Raw genomic sequence first — 20,114 nt, 5'->3', positions numbered from 1 at the left:
GCCTTGTAAGTACTGTTTTCTTTTTTCCCGGAAAAACCCGAAACCATGATGAACGATATTTTGCCGAACTGAGCTTTCTGCAACCTTGAAGACCTAACTTGAACCGACATCGTCTGAAATTCCAACTTTGGCTCCCATTATTCTTTATCACTCTTACCTGAGCAACTACTGACCTAATCTTTTACCGCTTGTTAGGAGGAACATCTACTTCATCCGTAGGCCACCGATCTAGCAGGGTCCGAGAAAGGCAGTAGTCGGGAAAGGTCCAGCCTGGCACTCTTCGGAGACCTGGGGCTTTTAAGACAATAAGGAGTTTTGAAGAATCCAGCTCTGTGGTGTTTAGACTGCAATATTTAGTATTATAGATCTAAGTACTAAGAGGTGCAGCTCGAGAGATTGTAAAGGGTATAAGTAATATCATAGGTCCTTGCTTACGTAGACTAAGTCAGCAGGTCACCAGATTCATCCGAGGACAAATAAACTTATTAAAGAGCCAATTAAGTCTAAGCCGACTCACCTAAGTATTTCCATAGCTTAAAATAGAGATACTGAGTTTTCCTGCCTCGCCTTGCGTGCATACGTAAGTCGGTGAGGCGGGCTGGACCAAGATGGTGGGCATGAATTGAAGGTGATTGGTGGTATGCACCTACGCGGCGACCTTTGGAAATGCGCGTTGCGAAATCCCCTTATTATTCGTATTTTCTCACTCCAAATTCCAATTGTGGCGGCAAACAATGCATTACATGCACTTCGTCGTCGAATCATTTGGAACGAGAATGACATTGATCCCCTAGACCATTGGGTCAGACCTTCAACTGGGCCACCACTGTGTTGCCTTATTTGCGCTATGGTTCGCGCACCTGTTGTACATGCTGTATTTATGATAGAATGGCATATCGTTCAAGAATGGCAGCTTGTCTCGTTAAAGGCGGTCCCGTTCCCTCCTGCATCCTGTACGTTCCTCGCACCCCAAACCTCGAAGTCAGACCATGTCAAAGTCAATTTACGACGAAGCTGCTTCGGAGCCGGAGCTTGACGAAACCATGACTGACCTTTCATTCAGAATCATTTTCATCCACGGTCTGAGCTCTCCTTGTACTAGTGCTGCAGGAAGGCATGACAACCGTGAAGCGGTGGGACTAAAGCCGATTAAATCACCATTCGAGCTTCCGCAAACAGCCGCGTATAATTTCTATCACGGGAACAATCTTTTGGACAGCGTGAATAACATTCTCGAAGCAGCAAACGCACTGTGTACAGCACTTGGTGATGAAGGCAATCCATCCCCCGACTTTCTTATTGTGGACGTCGCCCACGAATAATTGTGATAGCTAACAGTAAAGACAGGAACGGGGATCTCGTACAATTCTTCTAATCATCTGGTACTTAGTCCCTATCTCGGGACCCTGACAATTAATTAATTTCTATAGAGCCACAAGAAAACTATTATTGTTTGCCACGGTTCTGGTGGTTTTATTGCCAAAGAAGCACTTCTAAGATCGCTGAATGGATCTGATAAGTACCAGACATTCCATCCATTGATTCAAGGTGTTATCTTCATCGGAACGCCTCATTCAACCACAGATGCAAGACTACCATATCAATTGAACTTCATGCGACACTATCGAGCTCACTCTTCGCAAGGTATCAACATGGAGACAGTTGCTTCGGTAAAACGCCTTCTTCAAAGTTTCAACAGTATTCTTTGGTCTCGCCTTGGTTTCAGGCCAGTTTCGTTCTTCGAAGAGCTGAACACACCTGGCACACCAGACATGTTTGGCCCTGTAAGTTTACTCTTGGCTGTGCAGTTTTGATACTTACTATAATCGTTGATAAGATCGTCAACTCTGAGGATGTCCGCGTCGAAGGCCAGAAGCACATTGGACTTCATGCTGACCACTGGGTATGTATGCCAAGATTGTTTAGTTTCTGTTGGTAGCTTATCCTCTTTTAGAACACCTGGAACTTCTCCGACCCTCTGAGCTCTACGTATAAAGCCATGTCAACGGTATTACAGAGCTTTTATCACAGTCTGCAGGTCATCAAATCCAACAACTCATTCCATTACATGGACCCCGTCATCACTGGTGCGTTCTTTTAGTTACTCAGAGGGGAGTGGCGTTACTCATAACTGTTAGGACTCCTTCAATCTCTCCATGTCAATAACACTGAGCGCCTATCAGTCGCAATGAAAGGGACTTGTTCCTGGATCTTTGACCACCATGCTTTTAAATCCTGGATTGATCAGCCTTCGGGTCTTTTATGGCTTCAAGGCAAGCCGGGAAGCGGCAAGTCAACGCTCTTGAGATATATATATCAGAGTGTGAAGTTCCGACAACCGACATCCCTCCTCTTTTTCCAATTCAGCTACTCCAGTCACAATTCTCTGAACGCCATGCTTCGGTCCTTAATATTCCAACTGCTCGTCACGAGTCCCAGCTACCAACTCAATGGGATCCGGGATACCTACGCTATACGAACGGAAATGCATGGCGACTATGGTACCGACTGGCATTGGAGTGATCCTGAGTTGGCCTCATATTTGCAGAAATCATTCCTACAAGCTACCCAAGACAACTCACATTTTGTCGTATTTCTTGATGCTTTGGACGAGGCTACCGAGGAGCTGTCCGTCATCTCAGTCATTCTCGACATCCTGACCATTCCATCTATCCGGATATGTACTTCATCACGTTCAAGCCCCGAGTTCCCCGACATCGACGCGCATACAATAGTCCTAGAGGATGTCAACACCGCCGATATCACATACTACGCTGAGTCAATAGTATCATCAGCTAAGGGCAAGGACTCCAATATCCAGAGAGATCTGGTACAGAACTTGATAGCGGCGTCGGACGGCATATTCTTATATGTTCACCTAGTTCTTTCTAATCTCGAAATATGGATGGATAAGTCGGGGCCCCAAAAGCAAGATCGGCTTGGCCACACGGACTTTCCCGAGCGCCTTGAGGATCTGTATTCGTTGATCATCAGCCACATCAAATCCAACGAGCGGAGTAAAGATATAGTTCGACATCTCTTCCAGTGGGTGGCTTTTGCGACGCGTCCCTTGACAGTTCCTGAGCTCATGAATGCAATGTCCTTCGAAAAGGTTGAGGGCTATGATCTTTGCCTTCACAGCTACCAAACTTTCCATGAACCAATTGACTATTGTTCATGCTACACGGCAATCACGTCTGATTTTAGAGGCTTAATTACAGTCCAAACTACCCTTACTGCCCCGAAACAGTCTGTTGTAGGTTTCGTCCACCAAAGTGTTTTCGACTTTCTCATGGAATATGAGTCAATGGCTTTTCAACCAGACACCTTGGAACTCTGGGGACACGAGGCTCTTGCACGATCTTGCTGCCAGATAATCCTCTCGGAGGTAAGTTCTCGGCATAAAAGCAACGCAGCCTCGCTTTCTGATACCCGCCAAATCTCATCCTATGCTCTAGGGAGCTGGATGTCGCATCTAAAAAAAGCACTAGAACTGGGGCCGTCTTGCTCAGACCTCCTATTGGAGCTTTCGCAGAAGCATTGCCTAGAAGGCTCACTCGTGCTGGAAGAAAGCAGCGCTGCCAGAGACAGATTCACTCCACGTTCGACACAGAAGTATTCTATCGACATGATATGGGAAACAAAAGAGTGGGAAGCTTCAAGTCCTCTACTTTTAATCTGTGCTGTTGGTCATGTTGACTCATGTCAACGATACATATCACTAGGCGGGAGTTACAATGACCGAGATAGCTTATATGGCATATCTTGTCTTGGATGGGCAGCGGCAAATGGCCATGTAGAAATTGTGAAGCTTCTAATCGAGCGTGGGGCCCCCGTTGACTACAGTCCAAATGACACCTCGCCATTGCAGCTGGCTGTCCAGTGCGGCAAGAGGAAAGTGGTGCAACAGCTTCTCAAGGCCGGGCCAGGTATGAGTTGTGAGCTCACTACTGCCACTCAATCTGCTTTGTCTCGGGCAGCATCTCTTGGTCGGGCGTCGATGGTCAATCTACTAGTCTCCTACGGAGCCAACGCTCTGACACCTGACGAGTTTGGTTGGAGCTCTCTTCACCATGCAATCGCAGCAGGAAAGCGGGCAACTCTCGCACGACTCCTCTCTACAATACCCAAGGTATCTTTTGAAAGGCTTAAAGACCTCCCACCTCGCAACCTTCCAGGCTGGGTACGCCGCGTGCTGTTAGCATTCGGGCTTGGGCTTTGTTGTCGTGGGTCTGGCAGTTGTTCCTCTTCTACAAACACCGGCCCAATGGACTCCCGAAAATCAGGAAAACGAGGCAGCCAGGGCTCAAAGAAACGCGGTCGTGACATGATTGAGGATATGGATGAAAGTGATCAGCAGAGCATGGCGCCTCCCCCACAGAAGCAACCCCGACACCCTTTTGAATTACGATTCGCATGCCCGTACAACAAAAGATGCCCAAACCGTTTTGGGGGTGCTTGCTCCAACTTTGGGTTCCCAGATATGCACCGTTTGAAGTAAGTAAATATATGTAAATGTTAAAGCAGCCACTGTTTCCTTTGCTCACACTTTGACAGAGAACATCTGTTCAGGCGACATTTCCTCGGGTGCGACAAGAAGACTCGATGCGGGAGGTGCAAGGCAATCCTTCCAGAGACTGAAATTCAGGATCACCTTATTCTAGCAGTAGCCTGTGAGCCTCTGAGAGTTGCTATGAACTATGAGGATGGGTTCGACACTAACCAAAGCGACACATTGAAATCTCTCAAGCCCAAGCAGTTCGAGACACCAGTCCACCACTGGGAGAAGACATTTAATACAGTATTTCCTGACTGGACAACTGACTTGCCAAGCCCTTGTAAGTGGCTCAGAAGACTTGTCCTTTTCGCGACAGCTTGCTGACAAGCTCAGATCACGAGACAACCGAGACAGAGTGTCGTATCAGGGTTGCGGCCAGGCTTCGTAGCGAAGAGTTTAGACAGGAGGTCTGGAGAAACCCTAGCAATATGGGGAGGGAGGTTTTCGAGCAACTAGCTAACCTTCTCGATCCCTGGCCAAGAGCATCAACCAGGCCTGGTAGCCAGACACCAACCATTCCTGAGGAGCTACGTATACGGCCAGGTGTAATACAGGAGCATATTTCAACAGAAATGAACACTTCGGTCGGTGTCGCCTTGCCCATGGAGCCACAAGAGGGGACTGCTTCTTCAGACGCCCTTGCATCAGCACCTGTGCTCAACTCATCAGCTCAAATCTATCGTCCAATTCCACCGCACTTTTTATTCCCCCAACATGTTTCCGATACTCTGTCCCTTTCTTTGTTCAGTGGGACTGGTTCACTTAACAGCTTTGATCCCGGTCATGAATCGATGTACGGCGACACGGATGCTAATGATGCTTCTATGAGCTCGTGGGACTGCTCTTTCGCCAACGCCCAGATGGGACAAACTTCCAACGATCCTTTAGGGTTCACATTGAACGCCCCGACTCCAGCTAGCATTCCTAATTCCTCAAGATCAGAGAATCAGCTGAACCGCAACACGGATATAGCCTTTTCAGGCGACACACAGCCAGCAGAATATGAAGATGCCACTAATACGTTCTGGATTCCATCTAGAAGGGCTGATTGAAAATGGATTGAGAGCTTATTGCATATATTTATTCTTCATGGGCAAAAAGGATTACAGTGATTGCTAGACTACCAAGGCCATGTTTAATGTGTACTGTAATATAGCACAACGATGATATATAACCAACTGACAGAGATAAGAGAGAAATTACCATTTAGCTTTGGCAATACCTACCAAGGTGATTTTACTATTTTCACAGCAATATTGTATTTTTGTACTGAGCTAGGCCTATCACGAAAGATCGCCTGTTTCCCCCCTCATTGGTGCAAGCGACAGGGGGGTTGAAAACAAGGCTTCGCCCATCTGCCTGTCTACCTTGCAGGGATATTCGGTGGTTCATATGCCAACGATGACGTGAGGCGCAGTTCATTTCACCAGCAAGGCATTTTTCTATCATATTCTGCTTTCACAATTTCCACTCTCACCTCGTGTGTTGGAAGCCACATCTTCATTAATCTATCTCTGGTCACCTTTTCTTTTGTAGGACCTCCAGCACCAACCGCGAAATGGCTGAGCCAGTTGGCATTACCGGTACAGCTGTTGGGATACTTTCCTTTGGACTTCAGCTATATACCGGGATCTCAGAATATCTTGATGCTGTCAAAGGTCGCGACGAAGACCTCCAGTCAGCGAAGCAATATGCGAAGATGCTGCGAGATAATCTTGTCTCGATCGAAGTGGCCATTAGCGCGATCGGCAGCGAATATACGGCGGCTAGATATGCTATCGAACGGTGCAAATCCTCCTGCGAAACAGAGCTAAAGGGTTTAGAGGTACTGCTCTTAGAATTGAAAGGTCCTATGGTAGAGCCCAACAATCGCACGGAACAGGTCAAGAATTCTTTACGCAAATATAGCTACCCTTTCAACAAGAAGGACATTTTCAGGCTTCAGGATAGATTAAGCTTAACTAACAATGCCCTCCACACGGCCGCTTTCGCCTTGCAGTTGTAAGTTAACGTCCCTTTAGTAGCGACTTATAACTAAATTTTCTCTTCACCTAGAGCCATTTCCAACAATACCTTGACTACCGTTGTCAGTCTACAAAGAGCTGCTATTGCGATAAGCCAAGCAACTGAGGACACCGCGACGGGAATGGCGGAACAGGCTGTAGCCCTAAAGCAGGCGAACCAGACTCTGACACAGTCTCACCAAGAGCTTCAGCTTATCTCTCAACGCATGCCGCCAGCTCTTGATTCGAGAATTAATGAGATCCTGACCTATTTACGTGATGCAGAAAGCCCCCGCTCTCAACTTGTGCAGCTTCTTCAATATCCACAAGATCTACGGCGCTTATGCGATGCGGTTTCTAATTTACGCCAAAACTCAAAGACGGATCCTAGAACGCCAGTGTCTCAGTCAACCGAAATTACAGGGTGTGAGAAGTTTACGACTTATCGAACTTGCGACTGCGCAACAAGACACGACGTTCGGCGCCAAGGACGGCGTTTTGGGCTCTTTGTCTTCGAGTCGGAGATCCAGAAGACCACCTACCACGCACCAGAATGTGAGATGTCAGGAGTAATCCCGATAGCCGCAGAAAACAAACGAACTTTCGGGGTCCATATACCTGCTATGTTCAAGCTTTTAGATCGCACTATTCGGCTCTCATTCTCCGTGAGAGCTGGCGCTGGTGGATACACCCTATGTCAAAGCATAAACTACGCTGCGACCGTCGATGAAAGCTCATCCTTATCTTTCAGAATCGCAAATATGCTCATACGTCTAATGGACGAGCGGACACCTGGACTAAGCAACGAAGACTTTTTCGTTGTTGCGGAATCATGCATCAGGCGGCTTACATTCTGTTATGGCAATAAACAGGCCTCTCCAAGAGATATAAACATGCATGGGGAGTCGATACTTGATCTTCTTGCTTGGCAGCTACACGTAAGCAATTTCGATCGTACCTAGCAGCGTACAGACTAATGATAAAGAATGAAGTTACTCGGCGAATTCACAATGCCGGCAAACGTCGTTTCTTATATCTTGCGATCGTTAGCCACGACGAAGATTCCCATCACAAATGGCTCCAGAGTAAAGTACGTTTTCCCCGGTCGTCCTTGAGGACTCCATCGTGGTATCCGCAAGATTAACCAATGATTACACCAGAATACCCTTCTTTCTGAGACTTGCACACATCAACAGGATATTCGACTCTGACACGGCTCACCAAACCATCTCAACGCTACTAGCATGCTGTGATATACCGACAGGACAAGATTACCAAGTCACGTATCTCAGATATGCTGACGGGAAGCGGAAGGGACTTTTCGAGAACTTCCCAGATATTGCAGAAAGTAAGTTATAATACAAAAGGATTGAGGCAGGAGTTAAAAGATGTTTGCTTAAAGTCAGATAGATCTGGGATTTAATCCCCTCCACATCGCGACTCTCAAAAACGATGAAGAGAGTGTTCATCATCTCTTGCATAGATATCCGTCCTACCTGAATGATCTCAATTACTGTGGGCAGTCGCCGGTCCACATCGCTATTCAAAACAAAAACTTTCGCATCTCATCAGCGGTTATAGTAGCAGCTCATGCCGACATCCTTAACACTGCAGGCAACGCACAGCAATACCCGATTGATATAGCGACCTACATCACGTGCAGTCTCCTCGAAAATTCGGAGGGAAGTCATCATCAGTCTTGCAATCAATCCAGGGTGATAGATCTTCTTCTCGAATCTAAGTCACTACTTCTACACAGCTTCATATGTACACATTTCGACCAGGCATGCCAGCATACGAAGATGGTTGTCCTAAGTCATCTCGCACAAAGAAGGAGAGACATGGAACTTCTCGCTATTATCAAGCTTCCCGCTGCAGAAGTACAAGATCTCGGCTTATCCAGAGGGCGAACATTGGACCGAAATACCGCCAGGGTACAGCATTATCTCGCAAAACGTTGTAACATACCACGTGAGCTGCTATTTTATCCGAATAATGATGTCCCTAAGGGGCTGGGCTGCTCAAAGTCTATATATGCATATATATATGATCGCGATGTTGCTCAACATGCTATTTCTTTGGGATTCGATTTCGGAACGGCTTTTACCGACCTTTTTGCCCAGGTGATACAGGATGTAGTTTCCGAGCGTTCTTTCGGGCATGGTGCTACCTATCGACACGCATCATTTCCAACCTATGTCTGCTGGATGATAGACCGTGGTGCAGATATTTTCGGGACTGTCCCAGCAGGCTTTGTGCCAGGAGCCGCCCAGAAAATAACATGGGCACATTACCTTACAGCTTCGCTAGGGATCGCAAGGGTACAGACTCCTCAATTATCCAGAGAATTACCACAGGGGATTGCAGAAGTCATTGCTCGGCAGGGTGTCTTTGATGGATGTAAATGTTGGTGTTCTGAGCATGGCTGTACACCCTAAGTGAAATTCTTAGAAGGACTAGGCTGGCGCCAAATTCTTCAGAGATCCGAAATACTCGAATCCTACGCTTTAAGAACATCAGACGCCCTTGGCAGCTTATTTCCAAGATGCAAAGATGACGGACTTGCTTGCGACTGGATATACCGTGCTGTCTTACGGTATATAACATTTTGCGCTCTGGGACTTCGCCATACTTGTTGTAAGCTGGTCCATAAAAGCTCTAATAGTATTTCAGACGAGGAAGAGATTCGCGAGATTCACGAGGAGGATGCAGCCTACATACAGATACTGGAGGAGCTTATGTCAGACTTCGAGACGGAATACGAAAACCGTACCGATCTGGCAATATTTCTCACAGTTGTCTGGGTCCCAAAGATGAAAGACATTTGGGCAAAACTCAACTCAATGGAGCTCACAAGCGAGGAGATAAGAAGTGCAGAAACAATCGGTGTGATTTGGGAGGTCTGTGAGAGCGAGGATACTTGGGGTTCGGAGGAAGGTGAGTATATCAACCCAGAAAGCTGGGCGAGAGTAGAGGACTTGAGATCACAAATGGGACGGACTAGGGATGATAAGTCATCTGCAGTGGAGGAGTGGATGAGGCGATTAGATGATATAGCTATAGATCCCCAGCGGCCTGTCATTGCTATCTAGGGCGGGACAGTGGTGTATTACCTATAATTGTCAATTCGTGCTTTTTATTTTTTTTCTTTGACATTAAAACTTCTTTAACCTCTCAAGCGTATGGAATTGTGATTGAATCGATGATCAGGTCTCTGGGATGTTCCTAAGCGTAGAGGCTGCAAAGGTGTTCCCCCTTGTGATTAGGCTCTACGGCATACAGATTTTCGAGATAGAATAGCAGAGGGCTTTCTCCCTACGGAGAGGACTGAATCTGATAAATGTGGCTCAGAGGAATTCGCAGAGACAAAAATCTATCTATGGGATTAGGCTTTTGGAGGCTTGATTGAGGGATTGCGATACAGCCCAGGGTTGGTGTCTTGATGGCGATATTAAACCAGGCAAAGGAAGGTGCTAAGATTACGGCTTCCTAGAGAAATACAGATTATTAGTAATTCAAAATCTGATCTTATAGATAGTGTTAATTTTAGATTTCTTTTTTTTTACCCTTTGCTAATAAAATATTAAATCTTCTTTTTAAAAGCACTTATCTATTATACCATTAAGGATATTAATTATATAGCTACCTATTGTTTTTTTAATCTTGAAGACTCTTAAAGCGTATTAACTTAAATATTATTTATTTATATCTTATAATCCCAAACACTTCCTTGGCATTGCATTTCTTAATTAGCCTACTAATATAGGCTATATATCATTCATTAATGGGCTGTAACCCAGGAGTCTTTTAACAGCTTGTTCTGTTTGTAGAAGGCAGACACTGTTCCGGGGAACAACACTATATAGCATACAATGTACAGTTTCAACATAGGTCACCATCCTTTGACCCTCGCACAAGGCCTGGGACAGTATTAACATGTACGATATCGTTCTCCATGTTGATATCCCATGTCTCTGGAAATTAGAAGCAAGTAATTGCTCGCTACTGCTCTAGCGATATGAATCCCTGAGAAACTTGAGGTTTATTGCATAAAGAATCCCTGTTTAACCTACTTGCAGGAACTGCTGATTCGTGGTTGTGAATATGACGCAACAACAACTTCGTTATGCCCCGCAACGGCGCAGTCCCAGGCAATTGTCAATTCTGACGTCATGTCAGCAAGCACCCGGTGAGTTTGAATACTAATCTCAGATACTTGTAAAGGGTACAATTGGCGAGCGGGCTAGTGCGGTGTGATTGGCTTTGTTGGTCTGCATATTGACGCCACGGAAACCGTGCCAATTGGAGACCTTAGCGCCCACTGTTCCAGTGGTTGGCTCAAATACTTATGTAAACATACTTGCAGCTCTATACCGGGTCACGCACACGCTCAAACTATCAGGTTTAATCAACTAATGAAACGCTAAGTTTCACTACATGAGCCTAGTGAGAGATTCATTTCATTTCATTTGGTCAGCTATTTGAACTAAATACATACATTTGGTGACGCGCATACGGAACAAACATTCCGGAGGCCGGCCACGAGACGGAAGCTGCTATCTTTACTGGTTTTGGCCATTCTAAAGATTAGCGCCGCGAGTCAAGGGATGAGATTCAGTATGAGCCGGGCAACAGGGGAGATGATCAAACAGCCACTTCTTGGTATCTGGAGTCGAATTTCTTCTTTCGGTTTAGACTCACCAGTAAAAAGCAATTTTAGTGTAAATTATTCCTTCTAGGCAGCGATTGGCAAATCAGAAGCCGAGATTCAATCCGACACCCCTGCCCATCAATGTAGCCTCATTCTCAATGTGCAAACGACATATAACAGACTCAAGAGACTGGTTTATTGTCTCTTTTCCACCAGCACACTTGGTGGCATTGTCATCTACACTCTCCGGTCGAACGATACTATCGTTTTACGCCCCCCCCCCCCCAGCACCATGGCCTCGTCAAGATTGACGTGGGTTTATAGACGACAAAACCGTGCCAAAGACGTGCCGAAAGATGTTCTCGATGAGTACAAAAGCATCATCCGACATCTATATTTGGATCAAAACATGACTCGCCAAGAGGTAATTAGTCATCTCAAGGATAACCATGGGTTTAACTTGACGTACGTTAATCCCATTCTTTCATACGATGATGGCTGCTGACCAGAGATCACATAGTACCAGCCAGTTTGCAAAAGCAACAAAGCAATGGGGGTTTTATAAGCAACCTCGCCGGGCTCTTGAAGCAACTGCCTTGGCGGAGCCTGAGCCATTGGGAGCGATATTCGATATCGAGGTTGATGCTTTCGGCGCAGATGATGAGGACGAATATCTTTTCCACATTGACAGTACACTTGATACTCCCAAAAACGCCAAGGATGACGAGGATCCATGCAAGGAGTCATCTCGAAATGCTGGGGATACTTCTCTGGAGGCCCAGAAGAGCCACCGGAAAACCAGAGTATCAAGCAACCAATGCCACGTAGCGGATGTCAAGAGTCCAACTGCAAACGCACCCGACGCTCATATTCCATGGGCTTTGTGGTTCTCGCCCCCAGGGGTCCTGAACCGAACTCAAAACGTGGCTTTGGTGTGTGGTACAGCGCCACAGTTGTACTTGGATTATTTGGTGTGCTGCTACTTCTTTCAAGATTCTTTTGACTGTATTGAGGAAAGCATTAGTGGCAGGACTATCGCCGATGATAATCTTATGCGCCAGTTTCTGGATCTTATGAGGATTGCCAAATCAGCGAGCTGGGCTCGATCCGTTATTAGCCTGCTTCAAGATTTCCATCTCCTCGAAGCTGCAGAAGGGGACGCTGATCAGACATCAGTCTTGCCTTATACAACTGTGCAAGATCGAATGCTTTTTCACGCCTACTTATCTAGTATCTATTCTATTATCCGAGGCCGAGAGAACCAGGCTCGAAGGCATCTTGGCCAATTTCGCCAGATCAGGGATGAACTCCTCGCAAGTCCGGATTGTTCCCTCAATATGTGGTCTATCCTTCTTATACAAGGTGACACCATTCATGATGATATCCCAGGCGATTTGGTTGACAGACTCAACATTGATGATGGAGAATTCCTATATATTTTTCGGCTGTGCTTGAGCTTATGCAAGGAATGGCTTGAGGTGGTCGAAAAAGGGGTCTCGAGTCATGCTCTTGTGCAGTTTGACAGTTTATTCCTACAAACAGATGGCGCCGCAACCACACATGATATCGTTAGATTGATGCAAAAGAAGAGTTGCCTTGATACATGGCAAGAGGCGGGATTTCTTTTTGCCTTCGTTTGGGGCAATGCCCAGCAGAAAACACCAATCTCATCATCGTGGTGGAAACAAGTTGAGATATCAGGTATATCACCTTCGCATTTCCTGGCTGTTACATGCCGGATGATTGTTCATCAAACAACTATCTCTCCAGGCTTGGGAAGTGAATTCGTATGGAAATATGCCACAGAGAAATTCATTAGCCTACTCTATCTCGACGAAATCGAGGATTTCATGACAGAAAGGTTATCAGCGCGAAGTATTAAAAGAAACTTTCTGCAGCACTTCATTAAGCATCACACATGGTCCGAACTAGAACCAGAGGACAACGGGTCAATTAAACGTGTCCAGAACTACCAGCAAAGGGTTCTAGATAACGTGATTCGACATAGGATGGATAGTGCAGAACATCACTCTTCCGTCCAGGAGACTTCGCGCCAGGCCACGAACCTCCAAACAGATATCTCAATCGCCCCATCCTTTAGTCTGGGTTCTAATAAGTCCAACAATTCGCCTTCGCGCTCCACAAGCTCGTCACATGGTCGCCAAAGATACCTCAGCTCACTCAGCAACAATCCTACAATGACTCGGTCACCAGCGTCAGGATCCTCTCGAGGATCCTCCATGAATTCATTTCGGAGATTTCAAGGGGCGAGCGCAGCTATTGCAATACGTCTCAAAGACTATCAGGGTTTGCACATGCAAAGTTTAGATGAACAAGGCAGCAATGCTTAGTCAGAGACTCGGTCTCTTATTTGTACTAGAATTTCTTTCCATGAAGCCATTGATTGGCTTCATCTAATATACGTGTTTAGGGTTACAGCTTCACAGGCGATGGTGATTTCATTGATGATACTTATAACACTCTAGACACTCCTATCGGGTATCTAAAAGGTGCGGATTCTTGCCTTAAGCACCCAAGACTTAACCCTATTCGTAACTAGAAGGACTAAGGTAGTCATAATTAGTAAAAAGAGCTTGTCTCTCGTATCATTTATGGTCTCATACTGACTCTAATAAGTATTAGTAAGTTTATGCTAGTATAAGAAGAGGCATATTAAGTTTATATAAGATTTTAAGAAAGGGATGCTCTTATGTTAAACCCAAAATGATATTGACTAGCCTTATTTTCGAAGTTATCTGATAATACCTATTATTGGCTGCTCTCTCAATGGCGCTCCAAAAGTGTGCCGGTTTTCTGTTAAATCCTTGTGCTAGAGAGGCCAACCAATAGAACTCACGCCAGGAATCTCACCGCTCATCCCCCGCTCCCGCAAAATACGCCAATATCTTCTATATCAGGAACAAGGCTAGACCAGACATCTAATCATGAACGGGCAACCTCCAATTCGGCCAGAACAAGGATCCTACGTTCAGTTCCAGGTTGCAACGAGCCAACTTAGAACCCTCTACAACTGAAAAAAGGCGTTTTGGCAAAGCTTCGCGACTCAATCCCCCAGAATGAGACTCAGTGGCAACAGGCCCGTGAGTTCCACGGCTATAGTACAGCAGAGAGTGTACTGCAGAAGACAAGAGACGTACTGGAAGACAGAATCTCAAAGTCAGATCAGCGGAACTTCTTATCAATCGCATCTTGTTGTGTTGGTTGGCATCTGGGGAGAAAACAAGAGGCTTACCAAAACTTCAAGATATGGATCAGCCCTGCAACCGAATTGACGATTCAGAGGTACATGTCTTACTTGCGTGCCATGCTGCAAGCCATGGAGCGAGTGTACCTCCAAGGACCACGCCATCGCGTCTTTGAAGGGGTTCTTTTGTATTGTATGTGTCGCATTGACTGTCCTGGTTCAATTTTCTTGCTTGCATAGCACGTATTGCGCCATGATTTCTTGCACATTACACCAAAGAGACAGGAGAGTTCGATTCCTGTTTCCCGACTTTCAGTTGCATGCATCCCGAAATACAGGCGTCATTACCCCTCGCACCCGCATTTATTCTCAAGTATCGACATCCCCATCACAGGTGAGATATCATAGTGACAAGATGTTCAATCACGCATTGACTAATTAAAAATAGCCTCGGGGATATATGCGCGGCTCTGGGTACAGAGTCCCTTAATGATGATCATTACGCTGAGTTCATCTCTGTTCTTGAGAATGGAAGGCCGATACCAAGAGTGCTGTCGCTGTTGGCAAAAGCCCCTTATACTGCTCTTTCTGTTATCAGATGTCAGCACGAGTCAGCCAGAGACGTTGAGAAGGTTGCTGTTAACACCGTCAATGATGTACACATTTTCGCACTGCCAACGAGTTTCCCCTTGGTCTACAAGGTATTCAGTATCTCAGACGTCATTCAGCAACTATTACAAGAAGTAACTCACCAAATCACCGACGAAAGTCAACGAGAAGTGCCAAATACGCCGCTGCGTGAGTTTCAATGGATGAATGAGTATAATATCATAGTCGATGGAGTAGTTGTTAACTTAGTAGGTTAAACCTTCTGATGATACCATCATATACTGATTTGTTACCGATCAGATTCAACAAAGCATCCTGTCACAACAGCCTTTTCAAAGGTACAAGTCATTCTATCTACATGAGCCCGGATCAATTTCGGTTCCTCCTGGTTGGATTAAGATTATTGTGCCCTTCACCTTGGATCATCAGGTTTGTCAGGTTTCGATAACTTCGACAAATATTGCGAAGCAAGATATCACATGGACCAACAAGGTTGGTTTGATTCTTGGCAGTGATATCTTATTGTCTACACCTCACCAAATCGTATATTATTCCGTGTCTATTCCTCTTGGAGCACATAGTTAGTAAAGTCAACCTATTGCTTATTGAACGTCACTATTAAGTAACGACTTATAAGAGCCTTGCTGGGTTCTATCAAGCAGTTTCGGCGCCTCTGCTGACTTTAACCCTGAGTATCTTTTTCAATTAACAAACCAAGTACAACACAGGGATATATGTAGCTACTCGATTTTTCAGTTTCTAATGTTCCTAGATACAAAATCATTTATGATCCCTGCGACCTTTTCCGGTGCCTCGAGGGGGGCCAGATGTCCAACTTCTTCCAGCACAAGAAACTCGGCGACGGAAATGTTACCCGAGACCTCGGCCTTGATGCGGTCCACAGGTTCAACTTGATCTTTGCCTCCAGCAATAATAATCGATGGAATGGAGATACTCTTGGTTAGCTCTATAATATCTTCATTCATAGCATATCGTGGCCATGCTGCTTTGGCAGATGGATTGCCCTTCAACATATCCTCCACAATTCCCTTGATCGTACCATCAGGCAAGGACTTTGCGGTTAGGACGTTCCGGGCAACAAATTCAGCGTTCTTTGCACTATCGTAGGCGCTGATTTGCTGGTCACGCATATCTTTGGGGAGCATCAAAGGCGTTGGTGGCGCAGGACAGAGCAGGACTAGACCCGCGAGCCTGTCCACAAGATTTCGTCCAGCAATAGCTTGAGCGACCTTGGCCCCCATAGAATGACCAACGATGATATATTTCCATGGCTCCAGTCGTTTGATGATAGTTTCAACGTCTTGGGCGAGTTGGAGGATGGAGTATTTAGTCTCATCTGCGGCACCAGTAGAGTCGCCCCATCCCCGAAAGTCAACCCTGACAGTTGGGAAGGACGGTGCGATCAAGTTATTGACGGGTGACCAGGTCTTGGATGATCCTCCCCAGAAATGGAGAAAGATAATGGTGGGACGGTCTTGGTGTTGCCCGGAAGGAAATGATTGCTCGATATGAAGGTGAACATTGTCTTGGATCGGGATACGCTTGGTGCTGGATGTGAATGACATGTTTGCTCAAAGGCTCTTGGAGCTGACTGTAGGTCTAAAATGGAAGAAAAAAGCGTTGTTGACACGATTATGACAGAAGGGTTTTGTGATCATTTAAATAGTCCGGTTTTGTTGGATGAAGTTATTATAAATCCGAGATGGTTCGGATACATCACAATGAATTAGTCAATAAAGATATTTCCGTAAGCCTACGGCAATTCCAACCTGCAGATAACGTTAGTATTATAGTTTCGTGTAGATAGGAAGAAAAGCTTAAATTACCCCCAATTCAGTCTTACAAAGCTATCAATTCATCCCTTATGAGAACTGTTCAGGGTAACTAGGAGGATGGCGATCGATCGACAGATAAGATAACGATGGCCGATAACGATAAGCAAGGTTCACGCGTCAACGCGCTCCCTTACACCAAGTCACGCAACTCCAATTCCAGCCATTGACTCATTTGAACCACAATTGGCTGTTGCATCGACCCATTTCACGCCAAGTCACGAGTTACCGCGTCCGACTCGTGGTCCCATCGTTCGACTGAGCATCCTAACCAACGCGTGAGGACCGTGATTCACCAAAATGGCCAGGCTTCTATATGGCCATTCTCAGTTGTGTCGTCAGAGTCACCCCAGTTCTCGGTGAATTGACGGTGATTTGATGGCAAAGACGCGGTGCAGAAACGCGTTCTATGTAAATAATGTAGAATATTAAATACATGATGAAACCGCAAGAGAACAGCTTACAGGTCGATCTTGCATTTCGCGTCAAGATCGAAGACAATTTTATGCACCTTGTCCTGATTACTCAATTACATCTCAGACTTTAACCATGTCCTCCAACATTGGCCTCGTCGATGAGTACCTCGCCAAAGGAACATGGAAGACCGCCGAGAACGCCAACTCAACCTACTCCCACCAAGGACTCATGCAATACGTCTCCAATCAGATCATTTCTCAATACTGGCTCGAGAAGATCTACACTGAAGAGATCCGAAAATATGACCACGAGAATCGCTTCCATATTCACGACCTCGGCTTTCTAAGCGCGTATTGCTCTGGTTGGAGCATCGAGGATATCCTCCTGCAAGGTTTTGGCGGCGTTGAGAATAAGATTCAATGCCGACCTGCGAAGCACCTCAACACTGCGCTCAACCAGATTGTCAATTTTCTTTTTACGCTGCAAGGTGAACTTGCTGGTGCTCAGGCTTTGTCTAGCTTTGACACTTATCTCGCACCCTTCATCCGCAGCGATGCCCTGTCTTACACCGATGTCTTCAAATACGTGCAAAGCTTCGTTTACTCCCTCAATGTCCCGACCCGAAGCGGTTTCCAAGCCCCGTTCACGAACCTTTCACTCGACCTCATTTGCCCAAAACGACTCGGCGATCAATGCGTTATCATTGGCGGCGAACTTCGGACCGATTGGGTGTACAGTGACTTTCAGGAAGAGATGGATGTACTCAACAAGGCATTTGCTGAAGTCATGATGCAAGGAGATGGAAACGGCAATATCTTTTCCTTCCCAATCCCGACTTATAACGTCTCTGATGGGATTGATTGGGAATCGCCTCGGTGGCAGAGCATCTGGGAGATGACGGCCAAGTATGGCGTTCCGTACTTTGCCAACTTCATCAACAGTGATCTGGACCCTGAGGACTTTCGGTCTATGTGTTGTCGATTGAGGCTTGATCTCAGTAAGCTTCACTGCAGAGTCGGCGGTCAATATGGCGCAAGTCCGTTGACTGGCTCTGTTGGAGTCGTCACGATCAATTTGCCCAACCTGGCATACCGATCGAATGGTTCGAAGGAGAGGTTCATGACAGAGTTAACCAGCACGTTAAGAGTGGCCAAGGACTCTTTGGAGATCAAGCGAAGACTGGTGGACGAGAATTCGACGCTATATCCCTACGCTGCCCATTACCTGTCAGCCACCAAGCATCGCACGGGTTCCTACTGGACCAATCACTTCAGCACCATCGGCGTCAACGGTATGAACGAGGCACTCGTCGATCTTCTTGGCGAGGGTATTGGCCAGAGACAAGATTTTGCCCTTGAAGTTCTAGAGTTCATCAAGGACCAACTTCAGGAATTCCAGAAGGAAACGGGTAACCTCTACAACCTCGAAGCTAGTCCGGCCGAGAGCACATGCTACAAATTCGCCAAGCGCGACAAAGAACTGTTCCCCGATAAAGACATTCCTACGTACTACACCAACTCCACAATGCTACCTGTCGATACAACTGAAGATCTCTTCGAAGCTATGGGCCATCAGGAGGCCCTTCAGTGTTCTTACACTGGTGGAACTGTCTTTCATGCTTTCCTCGGTGAACAGCTGCCGAGTTGGAAGTTGGCTAGAGACCTAATCAAGACTCTCACCGCACGCTTTCGCATCCCATACATCACACTCACTCCAACGTTCAGTATCTGTCCGACACACGGATACAGAGCCGGTGAGCAGCCAGAGTGTACAGCATGCGGGGAATTAACGCTCGTTTACTCACGCATCGTCGGGTACTTCCGGCCCACGAGGGACTGGAATCGTGGCAAGTCGAAGGAGTTTGTGCAGCGGAAGGTGTACAAGTATGAGACTGGCCTGGAGCGCCTGAGCAATGACAACAAGCTTCAAGAACTGGAGAAGCAAGTCGCTGCGATTCAAGATCTCCCTGTGGCTGGCTATATCAAGAGTACTCTGAGTGACTACCCTGGCAAGATGCAGGCTTCCATCATGTTTACATCTCGCTGCAACCTCGCCTGCCCTTGGTGTCACAACGGTCCGTTAGTTCAAGGAGAGTGTGACGATGTTACCATTGTAGACGTCTTCCGTCACATTACATCAACGTCTCACAAGTCGCTCGTTGTTTCAGGCGGTGAACCCACCATCCACAAAGGTCTCCTCCCCTTCCTCAGAATCCTCAAGGCCGCTGAGATCAGCATCAAGCTCGACTCAAACGGCACATCCCCCGAGGTCCTCAAACAAGTCTTCTCCGAGAATCTCGCCGACTTTGTCGCGATGGACATCAAGTGTGCTCTGGAGAACTACAAACGTGTCACGGGTAAAAAGGTCAAGCCGAAGCTTCTCGAAGCTAGCATCGATCTTATCAAGAGTAGTGGAGTACCTTATGAGTTTCGCACGACGGTTGTACCGGAATTAGTTGATGTTGAAGACTTGTTTGAGGCGAAGAGGTTGTCGGGGAAGAAGCTGACGATGCAGAAGTTTAGGAATGGTGAGACATTGTTAGATGAGAAGTTTAGGACGTTTCAGGAACATACGGATGAGGACTTCGATAAGTTGGTGAGTCAGGTTGCATAGCATGGAATGTCTTTCTTTCACTGTTAGGTCACGGTCTTGTATGAATATGGATGGCAATTAATGATAGAGGTGTGAATTCAGTAAATATTTCGTGTGTTCGGTGTCGCTCATCAGACAGATTCGGCTCTATTGCAACATTTATTGCATGGTATCAAAGGGAGCGCTGAGTGCAATCAGAGACCCCGAAAACTGTTCGGTGAATTGT

The 20,114-nt window shown here is 46.3% G+C and overlaps 5 protein-coding genes; 4 read left to right on the top strand and 1 right to left on the bottom strand.

The window, feature by feature from the left end:
• Positions 1 to 1,652: 1,652 nt before the first annotated feature.
• Positions 1,653 to 5,610, top strand: FFUJ_12000 (uncharacterized protein; the record flags this gene model as incomplete). XM_023570961.1 has 6 exons in its annotated part: positions 1,653 to 1,784; positions 1,838 to 1,903; positions 1,955 to 2,087; positions 2,139 to 4,497; positions 4,558 to 4,838; positions 4,892 to 5,610. 6 exons carry the CDS (start codon positions 1,653 to 1,655, stop codon positions 5,608 to 5,610), a joined length of 3,690 nt encoding a protein of 1,229 aa, XP_023437994.1.
• A 506-nt stretch (positions 5,611 to 6,116) lies between these two features.
• FFUJ_11999 (uncharacterized protein) lies at positions 6,117 to 9,653 on the top strand (the record flags this gene model as incomplete). XM_023570960.1 has 6 exons in its annotated part: positions 6,117 to 6,559; positions 6,614 to 7,499; positions 7,554 to 7,651; positions 7,758 to 7,909; positions 7,972 to 8,961; positions 9,001 to 9,653. The coding sequence occupies 6 exons, from the start codon at positions 6,117 to 6,119 to the stop codon at positions 9,651 to 9,653; spliced, it is 3,222 nt and encodes a 1,073-aa protein (XP_023437993.1).
• Positions 9,654 to 11,621: 1,968 nt separating this feature from the next.
• On the top strand, positions 11,622 to 13,563 carry FFUJ_11998 (uncharacterized protein; the record flags this gene model as incomplete). XM_023570959.1 has 2 exons in its annotated part: positions 11,622 to 11,677; positions 11,733 to 13,563. 2 exons carry the CDS (start codon positions 11,622 to 11,624, stop codon positions 13,561 to 13,563), a joined length of 1,887 nt encoding a protein of 628 aa, XP_023437992.1.
• Positions 13,564 to 15,778: 2,215 nt separating this feature from the next.
• FFUJ_11997 (uncharacterized protein) lies at positions 15,779 to 16,612 on the bottom strand (the record flags this gene model as incomplete). Its single annotated transcript, XM_023570958.1, has 1 exon — positions 15,779 to 16,612. One exon carries the CDS (start codon positions 16,610 to 16,612, stop codon positions 15,779 to 15,781), a length of 834 nt encoding a protein of 277 aa, XP_023437991.1.
• An 816-nt stretch (positions 16,613 to 17,428) lies between these two features.
• FFUJ_11996 (uncharacterized protein) lies at positions 17,429 to 19,909 on the top strand (the record flags this gene model as incomplete). Its single annotated transcript, XM_023570957.1, has 1 exon — positions 17,429 to 19,909. One exon carries the CDS (start codon positions 17,429 to 17,431, stop codon positions 19,907 to 19,909), a length of 2,481 nt encoding a protein of 826 aa, XP_023437990.1.
• Between the last annotated feature and the right edge of the window lie 205 nt (positions 19,910 to 20,114).

This window comes from Fusarium fujikuroi, chromosome FFUJ_chr11, assembly GCF_900079805.1.
Source record: "Fusarium fujikuroi IMI 58289 draft genome, chromosome FFUJ_chr11".
NCBI lineage: Eukaryota > Fungi > Ascomycota > Sordariomycetes > Hypocreales > Nectriaceae > Fusarium > Fusarium fujikuroi.
Note: the sequence above shows the minus strand (reverse complement) of the source record. Positions and strands in the feature narration are given on the sequence as shown.